This window comes from Lissotriton helveticus, chromosome 7 (assembly GCF_964261635.1).
Source record: "Lissotriton helveticus chromosome 7, aLisHel1.1, whole genome shotgun sequence".
Taxonomy (NCBI): domain Eukaryota; kingdom Metazoa; phylum Chordata; class Amphibia; order Caudata; family Salamandridae; genus Lissotriton; species Lissotriton helveticus.
In genome coordinates this window covers 1,858,695,933-1,858,720,489 of record NC_136068.1, presented here as the reverse complement: position 1 = coordinate 1,858,720,489, position 24,557 = coordinate 1,858,695,933, and the positions used below count along the sequence as shown (strand labels likewise).

The 24,557-nt window shown below is 41.9% G+C and overlaps 1 protein-coding gene across 4 annotated transcripts in view; it reads left to right on the top strand.

The window, feature by feature from the left end:
• The first annotated feature begins 14,548 nt into the window (after window positions 1-14,548).
• LOC144770838 (uncharacterized) overlaps window positions 14,549-24,557 on the top strand; it is a 161,610-nt gene continuing 151,601 nt past the window's right edge. For 2 of the 4 annotated variants that reach the window (XM_078655621.1, XM_078655620.1), the window contains exon 1: window positions 14,980-15,186. In XM_078655621.1, coding sequence (XP_078511747.1) covers window positions 15,145-15,186 — 42 coding nt within the window. In that variant the 5' untranslated portion in view covers window positions 14,980-15,144. Of the gene's footprint in view, window positions 15,187-24,557 lie in introns of all 4 variants that reach the window. The other 2 variants (XM_078655618.1, XM_078655619.1) reach the window with 2 other exon arrangements.

Genomic DNA, 24,557 nt, shown 5'->3' with positions numbered 1-24,557 from the left:
TTGCCTTAGCCGTTTTGTGCCTGCAAACCTGTCTCTGATCACATGACTGAGTATATTTGGCAATTGGGATTTGTGTATTCTACCTAGGCAGCCACACACAATGGGAGCTTAGGTGTGACTGAACAAGCTATTGTTAGAATTTGGGTTCCTGGATGGCAGAGGCATGCACTGAGTCCAAGTACGAACCACAATCATGGTCAGGGTAAGTCAGAAACACACTTTAAATAAACCTGTGCTCACCCTATGGTACCTTGGCACAGAGCAGTCAGGCTTAACATTAGAAGCAATGTGTAAAGTATTTGTGCACCACTTCAAACAGTAACAAAATGAAAACACACAAAACGACTCCACGTCAGTTAAGAAAAATAAAGAATAATGTTATAAACAAAACAAGATCAAAACAAGCGAAAAATTCAATTAGTAGGAGTCGAGATATGAATTTTCAAATATTAAATACAAAAATAGCGCTAAGAAGCAGTTAGCACCCAAAGAGTTAAATGGTCACGCTTGAGCGGGACAAAGTCAAGATTTCAGGCAACCCGTGATGGGGCACAGACCGGCTACAAGACCCAAACAGGGCACTCTGAGCAAAAGTACCTTAAACCTTGAAGCAAGCACGAGATGTGAGGTGCAGCCAAGAAATGAGTCAGTGATCTCCACGCAGTTGAGATGTTGCACCAGATTTCTCTCTGCAACTGAGGTGATGCCTGGCTTTCATGCGTGACTTGAGGGTTCAGAAGTGCGGGAGTTCCTAGATCGATGCACCTGTTTGAGGCACACTGGAGAGGCAATGCATTGGTTCTGATGCGGCGGTTCAAAGTGCAAATCTGGTCCCTGCAACAGCGGTGATGTGTCGATCACGATTTCGCAGCAGATGTGTTGGTTCCAATCAGCGCAATGGCGCTGATGGAGAGGTCTGGCAGATGCAGGACTTGATACTCACTTCCAGGGGTCCAGGACTGGATTAGCACCACTTGGCAGATTAGGACTCACAAAGACTTCAGAAACAGGAGGAAAGCCAACAATCCCTCGGAGATTACTTAGGTTCTGGGATGTCGAGATGCAAGTACAGTTCTTCCCACTCCCAGGCCAGAAGCAGCAGGCAGCAGCCAAATACACCAAAGCAGCTCAGCAAAGTGGCAGTCCCTCTAGCAGCACGGCAGTCCTTCTTCTTTGTAGAATGTCCTCAGTTCCAAAAGTGTTCTCATTTGGTGGTCAGAGGTCCAGTACTTATACACAGCTGGGCCTTTGAAGTAGGAAGACTCCAAAGAGAGGCCTTTGCAGTGCACAAGTCCCTGCCTTTCCTGCCCTGACTCCAGACTCATTACTGGGGAGGGGGGGGTATGCAACTCTCTGTGTGAGGACAGGACACTGCCCATTCAGGTGTGTCAGCTCCTCCCTCCCATACTGTCCTGGATGAGTCATCAGAATGCAGATGGGAACACAGTCACGCATACCCTTCCTTTGTTTGTGGCTACCTAGAGGGATTGCACAAAATCCAGCTGTGTATTGGAGATAGCCTGCAGGCACACAGAGCTTTAAAAGCAGAGAAATGCCACTTTTCTAAAAGTGGCATTTCTAAAATAGTAGTGTTAAATCCACCTTTGCCAGCAAAGAGGATTTATCATTACCATTCCAATTATATTAAACATGGCAGAGCTACTCCTCAATCAGGAACTACAGCTTAAATGTGCAATAAGGAATTGTCAATGAGAGGGGTAGGCCTCTCAGTGGAGAAAAATGAATGAAGGTGTTTTTTACTACCAGGACAAGGAAAACTTAAAAGTACATGCCCTGCCTTTTACTTACACAGCACCCTGCCCTATGGCTATCGAGGGCCTACCTTAAACAAATACATCAAGGTTCTGTAAAGCGCAGCTACTCACCTGTGGTGGTCTCAAGGCACTGGGGAAGGGGGGGCCACTGATCGGACTGGGTTGATGATCATTTGAAGAGCCAGGTCTTGAGGTCCTTCCTGAATTGGGTCAGCGAAGCGAATTGCCTGGGGTGGAGGGGTAGGGTTTTCCAGGGCCTGTCGGCAATGTAGGAGAATGACCTTCCTCCGTTTCTAGTCTTGTGGATCCTGGGGACGAAGGCAAGGGCGAGTTGGGAGGATCGGAGTTGTCTGTGCAAGGAGCAAATCTACTAAAGGATAGCGCCATTAAGTAGTGCTGCAGAAGGACTGGACAGCTGGGAGGCAGGAAACGTGGGAAGGAACACTGGAGGGGGCGGGCCGTGGGGGATTGCAGTGGCAGGCGAGAGGAAGAAGGAGGAAAAAGGGAAAAAGGGAAAGCCAAAAGGCAGAAAAACAAGAGAGAAAAGCAGAAAAGGGGACAGAAACAGCAGCAAAAGAGAGAGGTGCAGTCAAGCTGCAGAGCAGTGGCCCTCTACCAGTGGGCCACCAGGAATGAGGCGCAGGCAGGAGCCTGCGGGTGGAGAAGGGTCTTGAACACCTGGTCTCCAATTCAGGAGCAGCAGCAGATAAGTACCTTAGGGTGACATGTATAATAAATGGAGAGTTTAATGCTTGGCAAGAGGTTTTAAATCTCAAATCGACATGACAGTGAAATTGAAATTGAAGTTTATTTGCATAAGTTAATTAAAACCAGTGCATTACAATAAAATAACATTTAAAAGCACCATAGCATCTGCGCTTGGCCCTTATATGAAAGTTAAAAGGTAGCTAAATTTTTTCTGGTTATGTGCGAGAGGCTAAGCGTTGTTCATTGGACCGTGCCCCGTAGGCTAGGTCTCCGATTTTGTTGTCTGTCACTGCTCCTTCTCTGCAACCCTCTCCCTTTAGCAGCCAGAGCTTTGCCTGTGGGCACCAACTCTCTGGGAAGGTTCAGGTGCTATGTGCCGAAATGTAGTCCAGGACTTCAATTTCATGGTTAAAGTTGAGCATTCCTGGAGAACCAGGCCCTATAGAAAGTTGGTCCCCGTCTGACTCAGCCGTTTGCCAGTTCCTCAGTTCTTTCCTTGCCCTTTAGCGCTAAGTGTACTGTCCTTTATCCTGATTCTCTGGTAAAGTGCCTGTGCTTTGCAACTTTGTGAAATTTAAAAGCAGTCCTTAATTAGATAAGATTGGTGGGAATCCACAGCATCTATTCTACTTCATTGTTCATTGAATCGTGCTCCGTAAGCTTAGTCTCAAATTTTGTGGTCCAATCCTCTCCCTTTAGCAGCCAGAGTTTTGCCTAAAGGCAGCAACTCTCCAAGAATGTCCAGGTACTATGTGCCTTAATGTAGTCCAGACCTTAAATTTCATATTTACAGTTGCGCATTCCTGGAGGACCGGCGCGTGAGGAGAGTGGGTCCCCGTTTGACTCGGGTGTTCATTCATTCAATAAACTTTATTTCGGTTTTGTTTGAAAACCATCAAAGTGCAGGTACAGTAATACAAAATTCATTGTTCTTTAAAAAATAGACCATATCAAGATACTGAAAAAATACAAAAATAGACATCACAGCAAAAAGAATACATAATTATACCTAAATGTAATAAATACAAACTCAGAAGAACTTGATTGAAAAATCATTACAAATCCAGGCATTTTCTATACTTAACAGTTGATTTTAAAAATTCAAGTACATGGAGAATACTGTCACTGTGTAATAGTTGTAAATACAACATAGCTGGTCTGATCTGACAAAAATTGAGTTTTCTTAAAAGTGACACTGATAGAGATCGGGGGTCACCTGACCAATAATTTCACCATATAGTTTTCGGGCCCATAAATTTCAATTCACCATATACATTAATCAGGCGACCTCACAAATCTACCATCAGCAACCCTGATTCCTTCCTTTTATTTTAGTGTACCCGACTTACCAATCCACCGTTACGGGTACCTATGACCACAATGGATCAGGGAGCTAGCTGTGAAGAAAAGTAGACAACATACAAAACCCAACTTAAAAATACCTTTGATTTTCATAAAATGACCACGGACAACTGAGGAGTTTTAAAGGTTTTATCTAGAAATCAGTTTCTGTGAATATTAGGCTTACAGTTAAAAGGCAATCGATAATCATGATAACAAAAAGAACCTAACCATACAAGAAAAGTGTAAGGGCAATCATTTAAATTTGTAAATAGTGCGACAGGGAACACGCTAAGTAGACTTAAAACTGGAACTTAAGAATAGACATCTATAAAAGAGCAAACTTATGCACGTACTAAATTATACTATTGGGACGTATTTCATGAATGAGAATTTTAGAAAACTTATACAACTATAGGAAGGGTAAACGGTGGAACCCACTATAATTCTAACATCATATCATTACCATGTAGGTTTCAGGAGAAAAATATAAACCACCTCTAATTCATAAACAGTATGGGAAAGAATTGTGCTCTAAAAGGTAGGGTAACATAGGAACATACCATGAGAATGAAATGCAATAGGTTTTCTTATGGTAGACTGCGGAAAGCATGGAAAATTATAACATGTGCAAAGGTATGTCTTTATTGAAGCAAAGACAGAGAATAAAAAGGTGCAGTATAGAGTTCTCAGCCCTATCTATATATTTACCTAGAATGGTGTGAAAACCAACCCTGGCCACGGATCAGTCAAGGACAGGAAATACCCCAAGGAATAGCAGTCATCAATGGGACAGCAGGTGCAGAATGGACACCCCAGGACAGGACAGGAAACCCAGATTAGGATCAGGACAGGACCACCAAGGCACGACCAGCACCCGCAGTTCGGAAGCAACGCCTGCGCTCCACCCTCTCTGCAGCTATCAGTCAGAACCCCGATTGGGTTAGCGAACTCCCCAGCAAAGTGCTCCGCCAGCACTTAAGGTTTAGTAAAACCTTTAAAAGTCTATGGTCAATTTCGGACAGAGTGCTCCGCAGCGCTCTGTAAATTCAGTCACCTATTGAGTGCGTTGGGTCAGTGACAGGTCAGCTATTCAGACAAGTCGGACAATTTCTCTAGCTGAACCTAGGCTAGATATACTGTTTTCGGGTCAGTGTACCACCCCCAATGTTGCAAAGTGTCAGAATCCCCAATTTTGATTGGTCCACAAGTAGGCTAGGTTAACACACCAATCAGAACAGACTACTGTAAGCCTAAATTATCATGTTAAGGAAGCGCCTAGTGAATTTTTGGGTTCCCATGACCTATTCTACAGAATACAATAGCAGAGTATACATTTGTCGCAAGTGTAGTACAAATTCTGTTTCTCCGGCTGGGTGAAGGTGCATCTTCCCAGGCACATCTTGGCAGGGACCTTCAGTTGGCACCTTGTCAATGCCACCAGCCGCATACTGGACATGCGCAACAGGGACCTTCAAGCGGGTTCTCGGCTCATTCAGACCCCCCAGTTATCACGGTACATGAAAAGTAAGCGAAAACAAATTAAAACATAGAAATAAATGCCTGTATTACATATCATGATCTTGTACTTATGGTTTATCACTATAAAAATATACTATGCAGTTATATATTAGTGCAATACACAATAACACGAGAGCATCTGCACAAGCTTCACCACGTTATTACTCAAGCAGCCATCTTGTGGCTATTACGCATGCGCACCCTTTCCCTCCAGAATTACAACTACGTCACGTCACGTGAGTGTGACTAACGCATGCGCAGAAGCAATATTCTAAACGGCGGCCATTTTAAAGACACAGATTAATCGTAATAGTAAAACATATAGGCAAGCATCACTAAGATACACGCGCATTCAAAAGTGAAGGAAAATTAGTACAACATACAAATTGGATTACCGGGTTATAACAGATTCGAGGTTCATGACTCAAGCAAGTCACGTAATATGCGAAATCTTGCTCTATCAATCCCCTCTTTGATGATATTTACTATCATCACAAATAAAAATGGAACCAGATGCCAACTTTCTCACACTTTATGCATCTCAATCTCTTCCAACAAGCGATTCAATTTCTCTTTCACATCTTTGCTAGGGTGAGAATTTTTCACCTTTTTGTAAATCTGATTATTCATTTCTTCCAATTCAAGCTCATCCACACTCCGTTTCATACCCTTTCTATCCACCGTGTATTTCTTTGTGTGTTTGCGACATTTGCAACAGACGAATATGAGGAAAATGATGAGACCTATCACTCCAATTGGCATCAGCACCTTAAACAATAAACTTCTACCTAAATTAGCAAACCAATGTCCTACATTGGAGAGACCATCTACAAGTCTCTTCCAGGCACTGTCAACCTCCAGTGGTTTTTAGTTCCTTTTCCAAATTAGTAATGTTTTTCACATATCTTTTGATCTGTACACTTTTGTCCGGTATGTAAGTGCAACAATGTTGCGCCTTTAGCATCCGGCAGACTCCGCCCTCTTTTGCTAATAAGGTATCTAGCGCAAGTCTGTTCTGCAAAACCATTGATCTGATCGCAACCATTTCGGTATTGACCAGCAGGAATCCATGAGCTGTGTCAGTAGACAACACATCCACTATTGTGGATAATTTGCAAATTCTGTGTGTGTTCAGAACCACTCCCACTCCAGGTATCAGTGCACTAAAAATACTACCCATTATAGGTATCAGAGCGCTTTACATGAGAATCAACAATGTTACAGAAAAAGATCAACAATTACACAATGAATCAAAAAATAATCAATATAATTAGGAGAGGAGAGAAAGGAAAGAGAAAAGTAGTGGAGGGTGCAGGGGAGGGGAGAAAGGGAGGATAAGGGAAGAGACAAACAAGGAGAGACTAAAAGGAAGTCTGTCGAAAGACCGGCTGGGTAGGTGACGACCGAGGTGGGAATCCACAGTGCCGACAACTTGTTTAAAATGCGCCTTGGGCGGGCTCTCTTACCTCGTCCTCGGACCTCAGGCGGCGCAGTGTCCTCCTGTTGCCATCTTCCTCTGGCACCCCCGGGGCAGTCCAACGTGTCGCCATTTCTTCATGTCGAAATAACCAGCGGGGTCGATCCAGTGGGGAGAGGCCACATTGGCAAAGCCGGGGTGAGAGGCTGGCGGCGGAAAAAACAGAAACCTCATCGGGAAACACAGTGGGGCTGAGCGTGTCCTTTGTTCTTTTTTCATATCTCCTGTCTTCTCATATGAACTATAATTTCATCTATTTCCCCTTCTTCACCTATTCACCTCCTTAACCCTCATTTGTATCACCCTTTTTTCAGTTTAGAACAACGGGGTTTGAATAAATATTGGATGGACTTTTCCAACGCACTATTGCAATATGCTTCGTGGGGATTTAATTCCTATTTTGCTCAATAAAGTAAGGTCAAATGGCAACATTTTTCCAAATGCCATGATCTGCTCCATGTAGATCAGCAGAACTTAGACTTCCACTCCTTAATCCGCTCACCATTCTTTCCATCTCCAACAATGCACTACCCTTATGTATCCACCTCTTCAATTTCTTGCCTTGTGCCATCGGTTACCCCGTCTTCCTGTCATTCCGGCCTCTATCAACCGATCTCCATTCCCTGGTCCCTTTCTCTCCCACCTTTTATGCAACACATTTTCTTTTTCCCACAACACCTCTTACTGCGTCGCATTCCCTAATGATTTTTATTCTGTTGTCTCATTCTATCTCCCCTTTGTCCTTCTCTACTCCTACCTCTTCCAAACGTGCCTCTCCTTCTAACCACAGCTCCACCTCGGGTCCCCACCTCTCCTCTCTCCCCTGCCACCGCCACTTCACTCTTCCCGCCTTTGCACCCCTCCCACCTGCCCTCTCCATTCCCTGCCTAATTCATTAATGCTTCTCGGCATGAGAAGGCACAAGGCTGTCAGGGTGGCACAGGGGGATTTCTCCAGTGAAATTAATTGGTCGCCAGGAGGCTGTTTACAATTAGCTACAAGACCAAGCTGGGGCTATTAAGTCTCACCGAGGAAATTACAACAGTAATTGATTTTCAATCCGCAATCGCTCGGCCAAGAAATCAACAGCCACTTTCAACTGCAGTCTTTCAGAGGCCTGTTTGTATTCTCCACTCTCAAAATGATGAGTGTTTATAAATGATAATTCCTGGCCGGGGTACGACAAGCCCTGCACACAAACTCTGCCGTCAATTTAGAATTCAAGTTTGAAGCTACTTAGAGGGAAGATGCATTCTGCCATCCGAATAAAAGTTCATTTCTCCTCAGAGTTTCCTTGGCCAAAAGAAAGAAGATGTTGGGTATTTAAGGTTTTTCCAGTATAGTCCTTGCTTTATTTTGGCCTGTGGTTGCAGGTGGGGCCCTCTGGCACTTATTTTCAGGGACCTGGACTTATTTCTAATCATCAAACTTTGACCCATGTCAAGAGCGAGAATGACAGCAAGGGGTAAAGCACGAAGAAGAAAACGATGGAATACAGTGACAAAGGGTGAATGCAGAGATAAACAAGCATTTGCAATGCAATAGTGTTAAGTAAAGATCCAGAAGAATGATGGATTTGAATCATTTATTAAGATAACAGGATACCAACGGAGCTTCCTTTCCTCAGTCCTTCCCCTTGAACAGCTGCTTCAGAAACCGCAGTGCATTCAATAAGAACAACCGAAGGAAATAGAATACACCATCAAATAATAACATTCTATAACAAGTGCATGCAAAGCTCGTGAATGAACACAAGAACAATTCTTAAAGGTACACAACACAACACATCTTCCTACTAATAAAACAATAAAAAAAAACATTAATCAGAAAAGTCATCACAAACGAAATCTTTTAACCATGTGGGTTTAGATTTAGCTCTTACAGAACGATCAACATTGGTAATAGCATCATGAGATGTAACCACAGAAGAAGCAACATCATTAGGAATATTACCATAGTCAACATCAACAATTTCCATTGCCCCAGATGTTTCAGCAACAATACATTTTCCATTTCTTTAGATGTTACAGCACTATTTTCATTATTTGCCCCTTCAGATGTAATTTTTTTTCCATTTCTTTAGATGTTACAGCACTATTTACCACTTCAGATGTAACAGCACCATGCACTCCTATTGAAGTACTAGCTGCACCACCTCCTGCGCTTAAATTTTGATTATTGATAAGGTCATCTCCGATGATAAAATGTTGTGAGATACCCTTACACAAACCAGAATCTCCTGTATTTTTATACAAACTAATGTCACTTTTAAGAAATGCAATCCGTTTTAAATTCCACACTTTCCCATCACTCAAACGTACTGCATTTCTGTAAATATTCACTACTTTTAATGGTTCAGAAAATTGACTCTCACCTTTTTTAACCTTCCAAGGTTTTTTAACTTTAACCCAAGATCCTACACTATCATCACAAAACTTTACATTGTGTTTCAAATCATATATATCCTTATTCCTCAAATGCTTGTCTTTTATTCTGTCCCTTAACTCTTCAAAAGGAATCATTGGTTTCATATTTGAAACCATCCATTCGGGATTACACTTAGTGCGTACCGACCTTCCCCTCATAACTTCAAAAGGTGACGTACCCAAAACCTCATGAGGTGAAGTTCTATACATCCAAATAGTCTTAAACAACTGTAATTCCCAATCACAATCATTAGCTACAGCACCTTGTATAGCATTTTTGAGTACTCTGTGAAACCTTTCAACCATACCGTTACCACTCGGATTGTACAAAGAAGTAGTGCAATGCCTTATACCAACTTTTTTTAAATAATCCTTGGCAATATTAGAAGTGAACTGTACACCGGTATCGCTAATTAACAATACAGGTAGCCCTTCCCCAACAAAAACACCATCCAAAAAATTTATCAAGACCTCAGAAGTAATTTTTTCAACTACTTTCTAAATTGGCCACCTTGAAAATAGATCGATAACAGTTAAAACATACTTATTAGATGCTCCTATAGGCCCCATAATATCAATAGCAATTGTGTGCCAAGGTGCCTTGGGAATAATTGGCTCAGCCATAGCCGGTTTCAAGGTTATCAAAGTTTTATCTGAGTTAGCACACCACACACAATCCCTAATGATCCTCTCAATAAATAAATTCATTCAAGCCCACCAGAACCACTGCTTAACTTTCTGCTTAGTCTTCACTATACCACAGTGACCTTCATGACACATTTCCACAATCCTTTTCTTAAAGTTAGAGGGAGGAATAACCCTTCCATTCCGTAAAATGTTACCATTCAAAATAGAAAACTCATCACGAATCTCCCACAATTGCTTTAATTAATCCGATAAATTGTGTTTAATAGGCCATCCCTTTGAAATGAAAGAAGATAATTCTACCAAAACGGAATCTTTCTTATAAGATAAATCCCAATCACACCTATCAATACAAGGAAAGCCGTGATCATGCACCAAAGCAACTTGAATATTCTCCCATTCGTGGTTAGAACTATCCAAAAGATTTATTGGCATGCGTGAAAGAAAATCAGCTACTACATTTTCTTTACCTGGCACATAACACTTTGTAATTATAATCCTGTAACCTTAAAGACATTCTGGCTATTCTTGGTGAAGCATTAAGTAAACCATCCGTAGTTAAAAGCCTCACCAAAGGTTTATGATCAGTTTTGAGAGTGCAAGGTTTTCCCCAAACGTAGGCTCTGAAATGCTCTAAAGACCAAATGCAAGCTAAAGATTCCTTCTCTATCACCGAGAATTTTCCCTCAGTGGGAGACAAAGAACGCGAAGCATAAGCAATTATGTACTCCTTCCTCTCAGAATTCAACTGTGAAAACACACAACCAAGCCCTTTATTGCTTGCATCAACAGTTATTACATTGTCCAACTCGGGATCAAAAGCACTCAAAGCTGGTGCTTTTGCAATTTCACATTTAATATTATTGAATTCTTCATTACACTCTTCAGACCATAGAAATGTAGATTTGTTCTTTAATAATTGTCTGATATTGAAAATTTTACTCGAGAAATTCTTAACAAACTTCGAGTAAAGTTCAACTAGACCCACAAAAGATCTCACTTCATCTTTATTGCTGGGATTTGGAGCATTTATTACGGAATCAACCAGAGAAGGTATAGTGGAAACTCCTTCACCACTGATAACATGTCCCAGGTAAGTGATAGATCTCACACCAAATTTGCACTTAGAGTGTTCCACTGTCAAACCTTTTTCCTTCAAAACACTCAAAACTTCTTTCAAAATATTGTCATGTACAGCTTTATCTTTCCCAAAAATAAGTATATCATCCTGAAAACACCTCACATTGTCACATTTGCTGAATAATCGATGCATTCACCTTTGAAAGATGGCAGCTGCGGATGCTAATCCAAAAGGTAACCGCTTATACTGAAAACACCCTGAAGGGGTGATAAATGCAGTTAAGGGTTTACTCTCATCAGTGAGTGGGATCTGATGATAAGCGGCTGATAAGTCTAATATAGAAAACCAACTAATCAAACTTAACATTTCCGAAATTTTGGGTAGTGGAAATTTGTCCACAACAATATTATTATTCAAGTGCCTAAGGTCAATGCAAAGCCTCAACTTTCCATTGCTGCGTCGAGCCACCACAATGGGAGAAATCCATTGTGATGACTCGATAGGTTCGATGATATCAGCTTGAACCAGTTTCTCAAGCTCAGATTCAACTTCTTTTCTTAATACAATAGGGATGTTCCTTACTTTATGTACTTTTGGACAAGCATCAGGTTTCAGAACAATGTGATGTTTGAAATCATTTAACCTTCCAATCTCTTTTTTAAACACATTAGGATTGTCACTCAAAATTTCCTTACAAAAGTCTGTATTATCATCTAGTAACATTACTGGATCTTCACTGTTAGGGTTAAGTATTATTCCAAGACTCCCTTGATCAATCCATCCCAAAACAGACGGACCTTTCTTTGAAACATACATACCATAAGCCTCTCTTCCTTTAAATCTGAATAAAAGAGGTCTAAACCCAACAATGTTAATTTTTTCATTAGAAAACCCCACTGGACGAATGTCAGGAGGTAACAGATCATTCCCAAGTTTTTTAACAAACATACTCTTCCATATAGCTTCATTGACTATTGTGTATGGGGAACCAGAATCTGCATAAATTTGAACCTCAACACCACCTAAAGATAATAAGCAAAGAGTTTGCTTTCTGTTATTCTCTTTGTCAATAATATTCAATAAAAATTGTTCTTTAGAACTATCATTAATCTTATTATCTAAAACAGTGTTGAATGAGATCTTTTTGACTGAATTATCATCATTACTGGAACTAGAAACATTTTCATCATCAACGCATTTCACCTTAACAGACTTTTTCCTATAACAGACTTTAGCAAAATGTCCTACAATACTACAATTCGAACATTTGTGTTTGAAAGCAGGACAACTCTTGCTGTTTGCAAGATGAGAACTACTTCCGCAACGAAAGCATTTCAAATTTTCTTTGTCTTTAGAAGGATCACGCTTAGTATTTTTAATATTAAACTTCTTATTCTTTTCATACGATTTGTCTTTAATTCTGCTAACAACATTTTCACTGTTGTCTTCTAACTTGTTTTCTTTCTTTAAAGCTTTAGCACTACGACTTGAGAGTTCTGCTTTTCTCACTAGTGCTAAAATGTCTTTCAGATCCGAGTCACCGTTAATCCACAAACGATCTTGAATAGAGGTATCACATGCGTGCATAACAACTTGGTCTCTTATTAACTGATCCTCCAATTGTTCAAATTTACAATCTTCAGCTATTAGCCTTAAAGCTGAGACATATTCATCGATGGTTTCATTAGATTCTTGCTTTCTATGAAAAAATTTGTATCTAGTTATGCCAATGCACACTTTCGGTGAAAAATGATTGTCAAAATCTTTTAGAATAATAACAAATTCATCCATATCACCACTTACGGTAGTTTTCTGCATTTTTTCATAAGTTTTTAAACCAGCTGGACCAAGAGAATAAAGAAAAAGAGTATTTTTCCTTTCTGAAGACATTTTTTTGTCAACATCAATCGCTTTAAGGAAGTTCACAAAGTACGCTTTCCATTCCAACCATTTAATGGGGGGGTCACAACCAGAAGACCAAAATGGTAATGGATTCTGAATCGTAAAGTTTTGTTGAGAAGCCATTATAAAGTTAAATTACTTCTCTTCACAAACGAAAAATGAAAGAAATGTTTAAAATGATCAAATAAATAAAGGATGTACCTTACAGCTTCATATTAATGTACCACGAACTGAAGAAAGTGAAAGCGTTACTGATTTGTATTCAAATAATGCTGAACGGTAACTTTTAAATGATTGCTCGTAGTTCCGACGCTAAATCCCAAAGGTGCACAAAATCCAAAATGGTGGCACGTCGTTTTACCTCAACGTTACCTCGCACTACGTCAGTTACGTAGCGCACGTCATCAAAAGCTTGGCCGTTTGAGACGTACCTTGGTCAAACGATCCAAAGCTGGAAGGATTCCGTTGCACAAGCTTTGCATGCACTTTGAAAGATGCCGCTGGATAGACAGCAACCGGTGAGCAAATCTTTCTCAAAAAGTAATAATAAAGGAATACGTTACCGAATCAGTAAGCCATAAGAGTGCAAATGCCAAGAAAAAGTACACCATGGGATTTTTTTTTTGTAAATTCCTTCGTTACGGATGCGTAACAAAAAGTAAAAATAAATCCTTAAAGGTAGATTAAATCTTCAAATGTGGGTTCTCTCCGTTGGCAGAATCGTCGCTAATTTGTTAATTAAAGATCCAGAAGAATGATGGATTTGAATCATTTATTAAGATAACAAGATACCAACAGAGCTTCCTTTCCTCAGTCCTTCCCCTTGAACAGCTGCTTCAGAAACCGCAGTGCATTCAATAAGAACAACCGAAGGAAATAGAATACACCATCGAATAATAACATTCTATAACAAGTGCATGCAAAGCTCGTGAATGAACACGAGAACAATTCTTAAAGGTACACAACACAACAAATAGGTCTCGTATTTCCGCGAGTTTAAGCTATTGGCATTGTAAATGACAATGACTTCTATTTATGTTTTAAAAACGAAAACAGAAATAAAAGGCATTGTTATTTGCAATGTCAATAGCTCAAAATCGCGCAAATGCGAGACCTATTGCATTGCAAATGCTTCTTAATAACACTCGTTGTGCTCACAGTCACAGAACACCAAACCAGGTGGCTTATATCTGTTATCATGGTTTGTCTAAGTAACTTCTTTGGCAATGGCAAGAAAAGAAAGACTACAACAACAGGGTTCACTTGAACTATGGTGGTACGCGGGTCTCTAACATTTATCAACGGGGTTCCAAGTAAACCAAGGTATGATAATGACAGTCCCCAAGACAACATAATATATTGTAAAACGAACTGGAGGGCCTTATTTATTACATATCTTAACTGCCTGGTAATTTCACGTCTCATAAAGTAACATGCCGTTTTAAATTTCACTATCTGGGGACAAGCAGTAAGAGATATCAAATTAAAAAGTAAATACGAAAACAATAGCTACAGAAAGAAGATATGTAAACACCACTTTTCCCCATGAATCGTTTACTGAGTGTAAACGGAAACCATTGCAATTCCAAGATGGCCGCCGCATTAGAACACTAAGAACATCTTTTTCCAAACCAGGAAGCTGGAAAAGAGATATTTTGGGGAAGATTCACTTTTCGCAGTGTCAACTTTGAGTGTGAGTCATATTTACCTTTGTCGCTGCCACTTGAGTAGTTTACCTCTCAGTCTGAGAAGTTTCCCTCCTTTGTCTTTTACATGTAATTGTAAAACATAAACAATCCACATACAATGCTTTAACGTTTGTAATATGACGCTTCACAATATCCATTCCAGCAGATAATGAATACATTGCGTGTCTCTCTTCTATCATATAGCTTAGTCAATCTATGGAAAGTAAGGACTATAATTCCCAGAATGCATTGGTTTGTTGACTGTAACTCCAGGACTGCGGTCCTGGTTTGACCGTTGCCATCAATCCGTGGGCTCGCCTTCTCTGCTCTGACGGACCCCGGCTCTGAGTAGAGTCTGGGGGAGTAGTGTCAGCGGCTCGGAGCAGCCTCAGAGGGCAGGGGGGAGCGTTGCATTGCATTCTGTAGATCTTCAATGGAGGGCTTTGGGGCCCGCGCGCCGGCTGCACAGACCGGGCTGCAGAGGATGCGAGCATAGAGCACACATGGAAGGATTCTAACCAGGGCATTCATCACCAGCTCCCCTCCCCCTTCATAACAGACACACTGCAAGAAAAGCACGATGAAAATCAGGCACGAAATCTCCCCGAAGGCTCCAAATAAGGTGAGTGATGCGCTGTGAAGGAAAGCTTTGCATGTGAAACCCCAGGGCACCCTGCTCTGGAAAGGCTGTGCACTAATAAGATTATTAATAACAGTAGTACAGCTGTCTTGCCATCTACGTTTTTACCAGGTACTGCTGCACAGTGCAGCAAAAAACAACTTGTTTGCTGTTGTAAAGGTGTGCACTGTGTGTTTTTGCAAAGAAGGCAATGTCTTAAACCTGTATAAACTAGCATGTTCTTCACAAGAAACCAAGCCAGCAAACTTAGCAATTTCATTAAAAAGCAAAATGCCACAAAAAAGCTGAAGCTTGTTCTCCCCATTTGTCCAGCTTTCGAGGGCTAAAGCTGGAATATTTCTCATGTCATTTTCAATCGGTTTTGTGCCCTCATCTATGCATTATAAATGAATAGCATCTCTATGGGAACATCGATCGATCGATCGATCCGTTTGTAAGGCTTCCTATAGAAAGCAAAATGAAGATCACACAATTTGATAAAAAACAGAAAGCAGGATTATGAACACCAGGTCTCCTAGTTGTTTAAGAGTGACTTCAGCACCGTCTCAAGGTGTTAAGTAAAAGGTTTTATAAATGAAGTAAATGATACGCAAAGATAGGCTCGACTGAAGTTAAAATTACCATAGTTTCTGTTCGTAAACCTCTGAGAAAAAATTCAAAAGCGATGAACTCTGAAATGTAGAAACCTAGTTAAAAGTGACCGCCACATTTTAGGTATATCAATCACAGAGGTGCAAGGATTCATCTATTGGTGTCACTTGCATGCTCTGGGGATAAATTAAGCTTGCAGGGTCACATGTAATTAAGTTTAAACCAGAAAGAGATAAAAATCAAACTAAGAAATTCTTCACTGCAGAAAGTGAAAAGCAAAAACTAGAGAAACTAGCCGGAATAACTAAGCGGATGTTATAGTGAAAGGATGATGGCCGGGATTCAAGTGAAATAGAAGAATGTGTGAAAAATATAACTTGCTTGGAGGCCTGGTCACAAAGGCATTATGGTGTAAGTAGAAAGGTACCCCTGTAGTACTCTTTTCCATACTTAACATGCATTTTTGAATTCACCCCTAAATCTCTAAAATGACAAAATCGCAATGTTTAGGGAATATTCATAATCGGAAAGTACAAACAGAAATGACGTTGGCCCTCTTTGCACTTTTACTAACGGATTTGAATGATTCTGGGCTAGTATACAAATGTGTTTAAGAGTATACACATTCCTTTACTGCGCAATTCTTTAAACAACATGCTTTAGGGAAAGCGCTGGACTATGGAATAGTATAATTTACTATTCTACTCCAGTCCGCGCTACAGTAGGGAAAGTGTTGGACGTAAAGTCCAACATCAGTACAACAATGCTTCCCCAAATACAAGTTGTTGCTATATAAAGGAATGTGCTGTAAAGACTTATTAGTGGTCCGGATTGTGTTGCAAAGACACATTGTTGTGCGAGCCGCGTTGTAAAGGCCTTTTTCCATATATGATGAGTGCTGAGCTTGAACACCCCCACACTACCTCCCTGAAAAGCCTACGACTGCTCCTCAACTCTTACACAGATAGCCAAGTGCTAAAGGGGGTTATATTTTCCCTAGTTTGCAGATCCACATTAGGCCGAACCCATTCACGAATGACTTTAAAACATCACACCTGAGACACAGTTGCCCCTACTTGCCCCCCAAACGTGGTCTGACAAGTAGTTAAGAGTTACAGGTGTATGTTGTTTGTGAATACAACCTAAAGGTGAATTATGTCTAAGACAGTCCCTTGATCAGCAGCCCTTGATGGCTTCCCTGCTCTGATGGACTTAGTTTTGCAAAGCCCTGGTTCACAAGGACCTTGTGTTACGTACTCCAGGTAAGGTTCATCCTCACAAGTCTTGGGCAGGAGCACAAGGCATTGGAGAGAACTGTGCCGTGCAAACCCACTGTGGAACCCACTCCGCAGTGGGTTCTTTCTCAGGGACTATTGTAACTAAATGTTGAATAGAAATAGCAGAAAATGTGTACGTATCAACCGGACATGTTCGACACAACACAGCCAGATAATTCATAGAGTTGGCCATCATTGTGCTCGCTTTATCATAGATCTTTAACTGCACACTAAACATACTAAAGTGCATCAGGGCATGCTTGAGCATTTCACACACACCTGACCCTTATAGTTATAATTCTGCCATTGTGCATCTGTTCTAACTGATTTCTTCTCCATCTGTCTCTCATTTGATGCCACCTGTGCTCTCAAGTGGGTTTGTCGTTGTGCCTTTGATCCTGGACCATAAACTTGTTACAGTGACTTTGTAGAACCTATCACCCTACTGATAAGGCCTTCCTTTTGGCAGTCCGGGGCTTCTACAGGGTTTCGTCGTTTCTATCGCAGACCCCAATCTGGTTCAGCTTGTGATTATTCATTCAGAGGGGCTGCATGATTTTAGTGTTTAGGAGTTAAATCCAGAGTATTTGGCACTTGTTTATATATTTCTGGTGTGTTCAAGTGGTTGGCCGGTACCTTCTGGGAGTGGTGAATGCTGACCATGGTACCATTTTTTTGGGATCTCAGAAGCTCCTCAGTTGTAGCACATGTAAGAAAGAGACCAGAATACATGATATTAGCACCAGACCTAAATCTGCTGCTTCTGCATGGCCCATGATTGTAATTGAATCGTGCTTTGGGGTGCATATGTAAACGTTTGATCAGATTGTGAAAAATGAATAAAAAGATAGAAAAATGCTAGAACCGAGAGGGTAATAGCTTTTATAACCTTCCATTATGAGTTCCTAGCCATGGAAGTCATGGTCTCCATTTTCCAGGGCCAATGACTGTGCTCTCTTTCTTTAGAACAAGGTTTTCCTTTTAACCCCATGCGTGCGGCGCATTTTCCCGCTGTGCGCTGACTTTTTAAAAAACCCGTGGTTCATGACGACCTCAGCTCGTCATGAGCGTACGAGAGGCGTAACTCATGACAAGCTGAGCTCGTCATGAGCGTGGAAGGTGTTAAGGATAACCCTTTGTACTAGAATGTGCTGTGGATGCTGGTCCTCTGCCTTTCTTGACAGACCCCTAGCCGGTCTAGCATGTATTTCTCCAACTCTACTGTACAGCTGGTTCAAGTGGAAGGGATAGATTGACCATCGCATGGCAGTAGGGACCTTAACCACTTCGACAAGCACATCCCTGGGCTCTGGGTAAGGGTAGCCTAGAATCACGGACTGTGAACTGTGTGGTCTGGGTACGAGTGTCCTCCCATCTTAGGGAATGGATTTATCTCACAATTGTTGAGCATGGTTCAGGACGTGTGCCTGGTGATGACACTTATCTTTCACACTCCATGCTGGCAGGTGAGGATGTGAGCATTCCCCAGTGATGCAGAATTCTGTGTATAATGGACCACAAGTGTAAGGGCATCTCGGAAACCAAGCACTCTTGGAGAGGATGAACCCATCACACTGAAAGAAATTCTGAATGGGTGTACTTTGTACTGTTATGTTTTGCTAAAGGGAAAACTCATCTAATGCATATTAAAAGTCCCCAAGTGTGAGGATATCTCAACAGGGTATCCTTAACTTAAAGGTATTTCACACTGGCATGTGGAACTCTTGCTCAAACCCAAAATGTTCCAACATTGTATAAACAACTGACAAAGCTCCCTGCCCTTAGCTCCTGAACACCAAATCCTACACCACAGCTGCCGGAATAATCACATTAATCTCAAGCTGGATTAGACTCTGGCCTGCTATAGAACAGATGGAAGCAAGTGGAGATTCCAGACTGCCCAAAGCCTGGCCTTACTACTATGTTATGTTTTGTTTTAATTTATAGTAACAGGGTTGTGGTCCAGGATAGCAGAGAGCCGACAGAAAAGAGACAGACACACTTGGTCATGGAATTGTAGCCATAAAGTATAGATTCATTGTATCAGATAGTGTGTGTGAACTGCTATAGCACATATCCTTGGATTTTTAAAAACGTTATTAGTGATGTGTGCTTATGCGAGGCTGTTCACAACTATATACTATACTAGCAGCCCGTCCCGACGTTGTCCGGGTTCGAAAAGTAAATTGTGTAATCTTGTTGGCGAAAGGTCCCTCTAGTTAATGTTACTTGTGTTTCCTTGTTTGTCCTTGCCCCCCCGTGAGAATGTTGTTGCTTCTGCCAAGACGATATTTTATGTAGCACTTGGTGATGTTGGCGAGTGAAATATTTGTTTAAGCCCTGAAGTCAAGTATTCTCCTTAGCGCCGCAATAAGTGGGAGTGTTACAGTGGTAACACAGATAGCGGCGAGTGAATCCGTAGCTTTGTTCTTAGGTTTAGAACGCAAGTACTGTGGTGAACGCTGACTCGCTTAAGGGCCATTCGAAAGCCTGTCTTTTTATGTATATCTCTGTGCGATAAATATTGCAGCTTCAGAACGGCAGAACGCTTACTCGCCTAAGCCGTGAAACGCCGTGTAAGCCGCACCTCTTTTGCTTGAAGTCATCCCCCTGTGACAAACAGGAGCGTGACCAATGGTGAAATCATTTATAAAATATTCCTCGCAAGGCTTGCTATGCGAGTTATGTGGCGTGATTGGTCGGCTGTGAATGCAAGCCGCGCCCCGTCCCTGATGTCAACGTACAACGGTAACGCCCAGGTCAATGAATCTGCCTACCCGAAGATGTGTGTGTGAGTGAATATTTCGTGTTTGCAATATGCTGCACTGTGATTATTGCGCGTTTGAAATACGCTGCATTGTGAGCACGAATGGTTGAAATACTCTGCACTGTGAGCGCGAATGGTGTGTTTGGTTTTGCACCGTGACATCTCCTCGCATCTCAATGTTCTCCTCGCCATCTAACGCCCACAACTTGCCTCTCTGAATGTTAACGCGCACATCTAACGTCCACATCTCACGGCCATATCTCCTCACTGTTTGGTTTTGCACCGTGAACTACAATGTTAACGCCCACGCCCACAACTTGCCTCTCTGAATGTTAACGCCCAAATCTAACGCCCAGAAGGGCCTACTTTACCACTGATGGCGCCCCCCCTTTTTAGTGTATATGGTGTCCATTTATAAAGTCACGTCAACACAAATGGAGGTTCCCCTATGTACTGTGTAACAGGGAGGGGGAATAAATACGGTAAGAAAAGGGAGAGTCCCTGTAAAGGGTAGCAGACAGGGATAGCTGTGGCTGGAACTCAGGGGGAATGCTTTTGACCTATACCTGCTAATTTAGCAAACATAAGTATCAAACACAAGAGTATGCAGTACACTGTGACTAAAGCAAATGATGCAAAAAATATTATTTATAAAGCCTATGTCCGTCTCCTGGACCTCCCCTTTCCAACGCTGTATTGGGTGTTGTGATTGGTGGTGTACTTTTCGAGTTTACCTGGCTCAAAGGACACAGTTCTCTCTTTATAATAGTAGTATAGATAATTAGTTCATTTATATGCGCACTCATTCACACTGGAGGCCCCACAGACTCCATTGGGAGTTTGGGGAGCACAGTTCTCTTTGATGACCCCTGCCACCTAGGACTTGTCAGATCATTATAAGCAAAAAGCACAGGATCTGCTGAGACTGGACCTCTAGCTGAAGTGTGTAACATAAGACCCTGGTGATCTAGGACTATAGTTCACCTCCAGTCAGTCCACGGGGTGGAGCCATCGATGACTGCGGACTACGGTACTGCTATAGAGATGATTCACCCCAGAGGGCAGCCGCACATCTCATGAAGGGTCTGAAGCAATATGATGACATCACGGATGCCCTGATAGAACTCTACTGGCTCTCTTTGACATCTGAATCATCAACAGGACAAGCTGCATCACTTGCAAACCCATCAAGATGGAGACCCCTGCCTACCTGGCTGGCCAGCTCAGTAGCTCTGGTGGCTCTCAACACCCTCACAGCCAGCACACCAACAGACTGGAGAGGAAGAAGTGCAAAAAGGGAAGGTGTTTTCCATCTATGAATTTAGTGTCTGGAGGGATATCCCCGATCCATCAGGACTACCCCAGCACTGCTCCAATTTAGGGAAGAGCCGACAACCCTCCATTTAAAAAAACACTACATCCCGATGCAGTACCAGTCCAAAAACCTCTTGTCGCATGTTGACTCTGTCTTTGCATTTGACCATGTTTTTAGAAAATAGGGACCCCTACATACACAATATACTTGCTAGTCGTAGGGAAATTGATTGTTGGGGGAAGATGGTACATAATCAAGTGGATAACTCTTCAAAGAATATTCTAAGTAACAAGAGCAATATGATTAGTGACAATAAATCATGTGCATTAATTCAAAAGAGAACAGAAAAATATATACCAACATTTCTTTTTTTGATTTAGTTTTTAATTCTTGTAAACAAAATATTTATTTTCTTTAAGAAATAGTTAAAAAATATAAATATAGCAACAACATAATCATATATCTAAATTACAAAACAATGAAGTTACAATTCATTATTCAGTTTGGTTTCAGTTGAAATATCCGATGTCACTGTAGATCGTAGGAATGTTAGCGGTAGATGAGAACCAGATTCTGGGTTTCAGCTATATAAGTACAATAGCTATACTTACTCCATGGGTGAGAATTTGTTTTCCACCTGTCACACTACGCTCATGACTATTTCTCTGTATTGACAAGAATGTAGAAGGAGGATGGGAGCACACTGCTTCACCTCCCAGCACAGTTCTTCCCTTTGCATCCTGGTAAATGCAGTTCAATTTAAATGCTTACTTGAAATTTTGCACAGTGTTTCACCAAAGGTGGTGCAGGTTAGTGCTATTAATAGCTAGACACATGTGTTTCTGGATTTTATCCTTCATCAGTAGAGATAAAACGAAATTCTTCTGGGGTTTGCTGAGAAAGTAGCCACAATCCACCAACTTTGGTCAAACACTCTGCAAAATTTCAAGTAAGCATTTAAATTGAACTGCATTTACCAGGATGCAAAGGGGCGAACTGTGCTGGGAGGTGAAGCAGTGTGCACCCACCCTCCTTCTGTTTGACAAGAATGTATATCATGAACCCAGGAGTAATGACTAACTTGCCTGTCTTTATTTTCTGTTTTAATCTAATGGAACATATTCCTTGTAATTGATTTGGTAGAGCTTCGAAAAAGTCAATATGTGTCTTTATTGTGCTATAGCTTACAGACGTGTCCACAAATACACACAGGCTATTTGTGGCACTTCACTGTGTGACCTGCTGCATGGCACTGGAAGCTCTGGGAATCCACAACAGGGCACAGGCATAGGAGGCCGAGTAAGAACAGCTTGCACAGAGACAGGGCACAAATAAATAAGTAAGCAGTTATTGAAGTGGTCTACACGACCAGAGGTGGGGCGCTAACCTTAACCAGGGTCTGGAACAGGGTTGGATCTCAAAGGAATAACCTCTCACACTCCAAGCTGCATCGCTAAATACATTTTTGGGACGTCTCACTGTGGTATTTTCTATTCATCTCTTGAATTAGTGGTTGTACCCAGATCAGTGTTATGAGCAGGTTGGTATATGAATTGGGCAGATTACAGGTGAACCATTTACAACTGATAACGCATAAGAGGTCGACACGTTTTAAAGGTATTTTCCAGACTGGATTATAGATTCGTCCTGTTTAGTGGAGTGTTTCACTTTATAACACTTACATTTCATTGAAACTTACATAATCTGGCCAAATACGGGCAAAATCAATGGAAGATCCAACGTAGGGGTCTCCATGAAGTGTGTGCACTAAAGAGTCTCCGATACCACAATGTACCATAAGTCACATCCCAGTCACCTGCCAGACAAAGGAGTACCGCACACTTTCACGGAAGTGACCTCACAAAGGAGTACCGCACACTTTCACGGAAGTGACCTCACAAAGGAGTACCGCCCACTTTCACAAATGTGACCTCACAAAGGAGTTCTGCACACTTTCACGGATGTGACCTCACAAAGGAGTTCTGCACACTTTCACGGATGTGACCTCACAGAGGAGTTCTGCACACTTTCACGGATGTGACCTCACAGAGGAGTACTGCACACTTTCACGAATGTGACCTCACAGAGGAGTACTGCACACTTTCACGGATGTGACCTCACAGAGGAGTACTGCACTCTTTCACGGATGCGACCTCATAGAGGAGTACCGCACACTTTCACGGATGTGACCTCACAAAAGAGTACTGCACACTGTCATGGATGTGACCTCACAAAGGGGCACCGCACACCTTCACGGATGTGACCTCACAAAGTGGGCATCTCTTTGGCTTGTTATGTTATTTGAGGTGTACTCTCTCAAAGTCTTGATCAAGGTGGAGAGGTGGAGCGAAGGAGCTCTAGCCAGTTGCCATGAGAGAAAGAGCTTTCTCTCTCCCTCCACAGTTTGGGACAAGGCGCCGAGAGAGTGGGCGAGGGCTAACTGGTGGTCTGAGGTTTATTCTGAGCGTTCCACTGAATTGAAGGGTGACTCCTTTTTTTTTTTTTTTTTAAACCTTTATTTGAAAAGAAAGGAATACAGTTACAGCCCCATAATCACCAAGGCTGGTCAGTTATACAGACGAATAATGACAAAGCAGTACACAGCTCATCAGCCGACAACCCGTGGGTCCGGCAGCGTATAAACTCGATATTCTCCGGAGCTCATGGCGGGTGGGGATAAATAAAAGGTTTCATATTTTACTATACATATACACCAAAAAGAAAACACAAAAAAGAATTCGAGGCAAAACCAAACCATATAAGGACTGTTACACGCAATAGGGGGGAGTCAAATGAGCGGCAAGCATATAGAAATCATGGAGAAGGGGAGTGGGGATCGAGAGCGAGCAATACATTACTCATAACAGAAAGGCAAAATACTGAAACGTACAGTCAAGGTGTGTGGAACATCAGGGGGCTCAACAAAGGGAGGGTCACATATCTCTCCACGGTACGAATTCCACTGACCCCATATCCTTCCCCACTTCTTGGGTCTACCACAGGAGATGTACACAATTTTTTCTTGAAACATGCACCAGTCCATGTTCTCTTCCCAGGACGAGACCAGTGGTGCCCTTTGAGATCCCCACAATTGAGCAATATCTCTTTTCGCTATCATGTTGCCCAGCGTGACCCATTGAGTCTGAGCAACCGTACAGTCATTCGGTTCCCAGATATTCAGCAAACAGCGTCTGGCCTCGGGGAGCAGCCCAACACCAGTGACCTCACTCATCACCGCGTGCACTCGATTCCAGAAAATCACTACCTCCGGGCATTCCCATATAATATGGAGGAAAGTAGCAAGCATACCACAACCACGCCGACATGACCCATCCTCAGAATAACCCATATGCACCAACCGTGGACCCGTGACATAGATACGATGCAGAATCTTCAGCTGCAC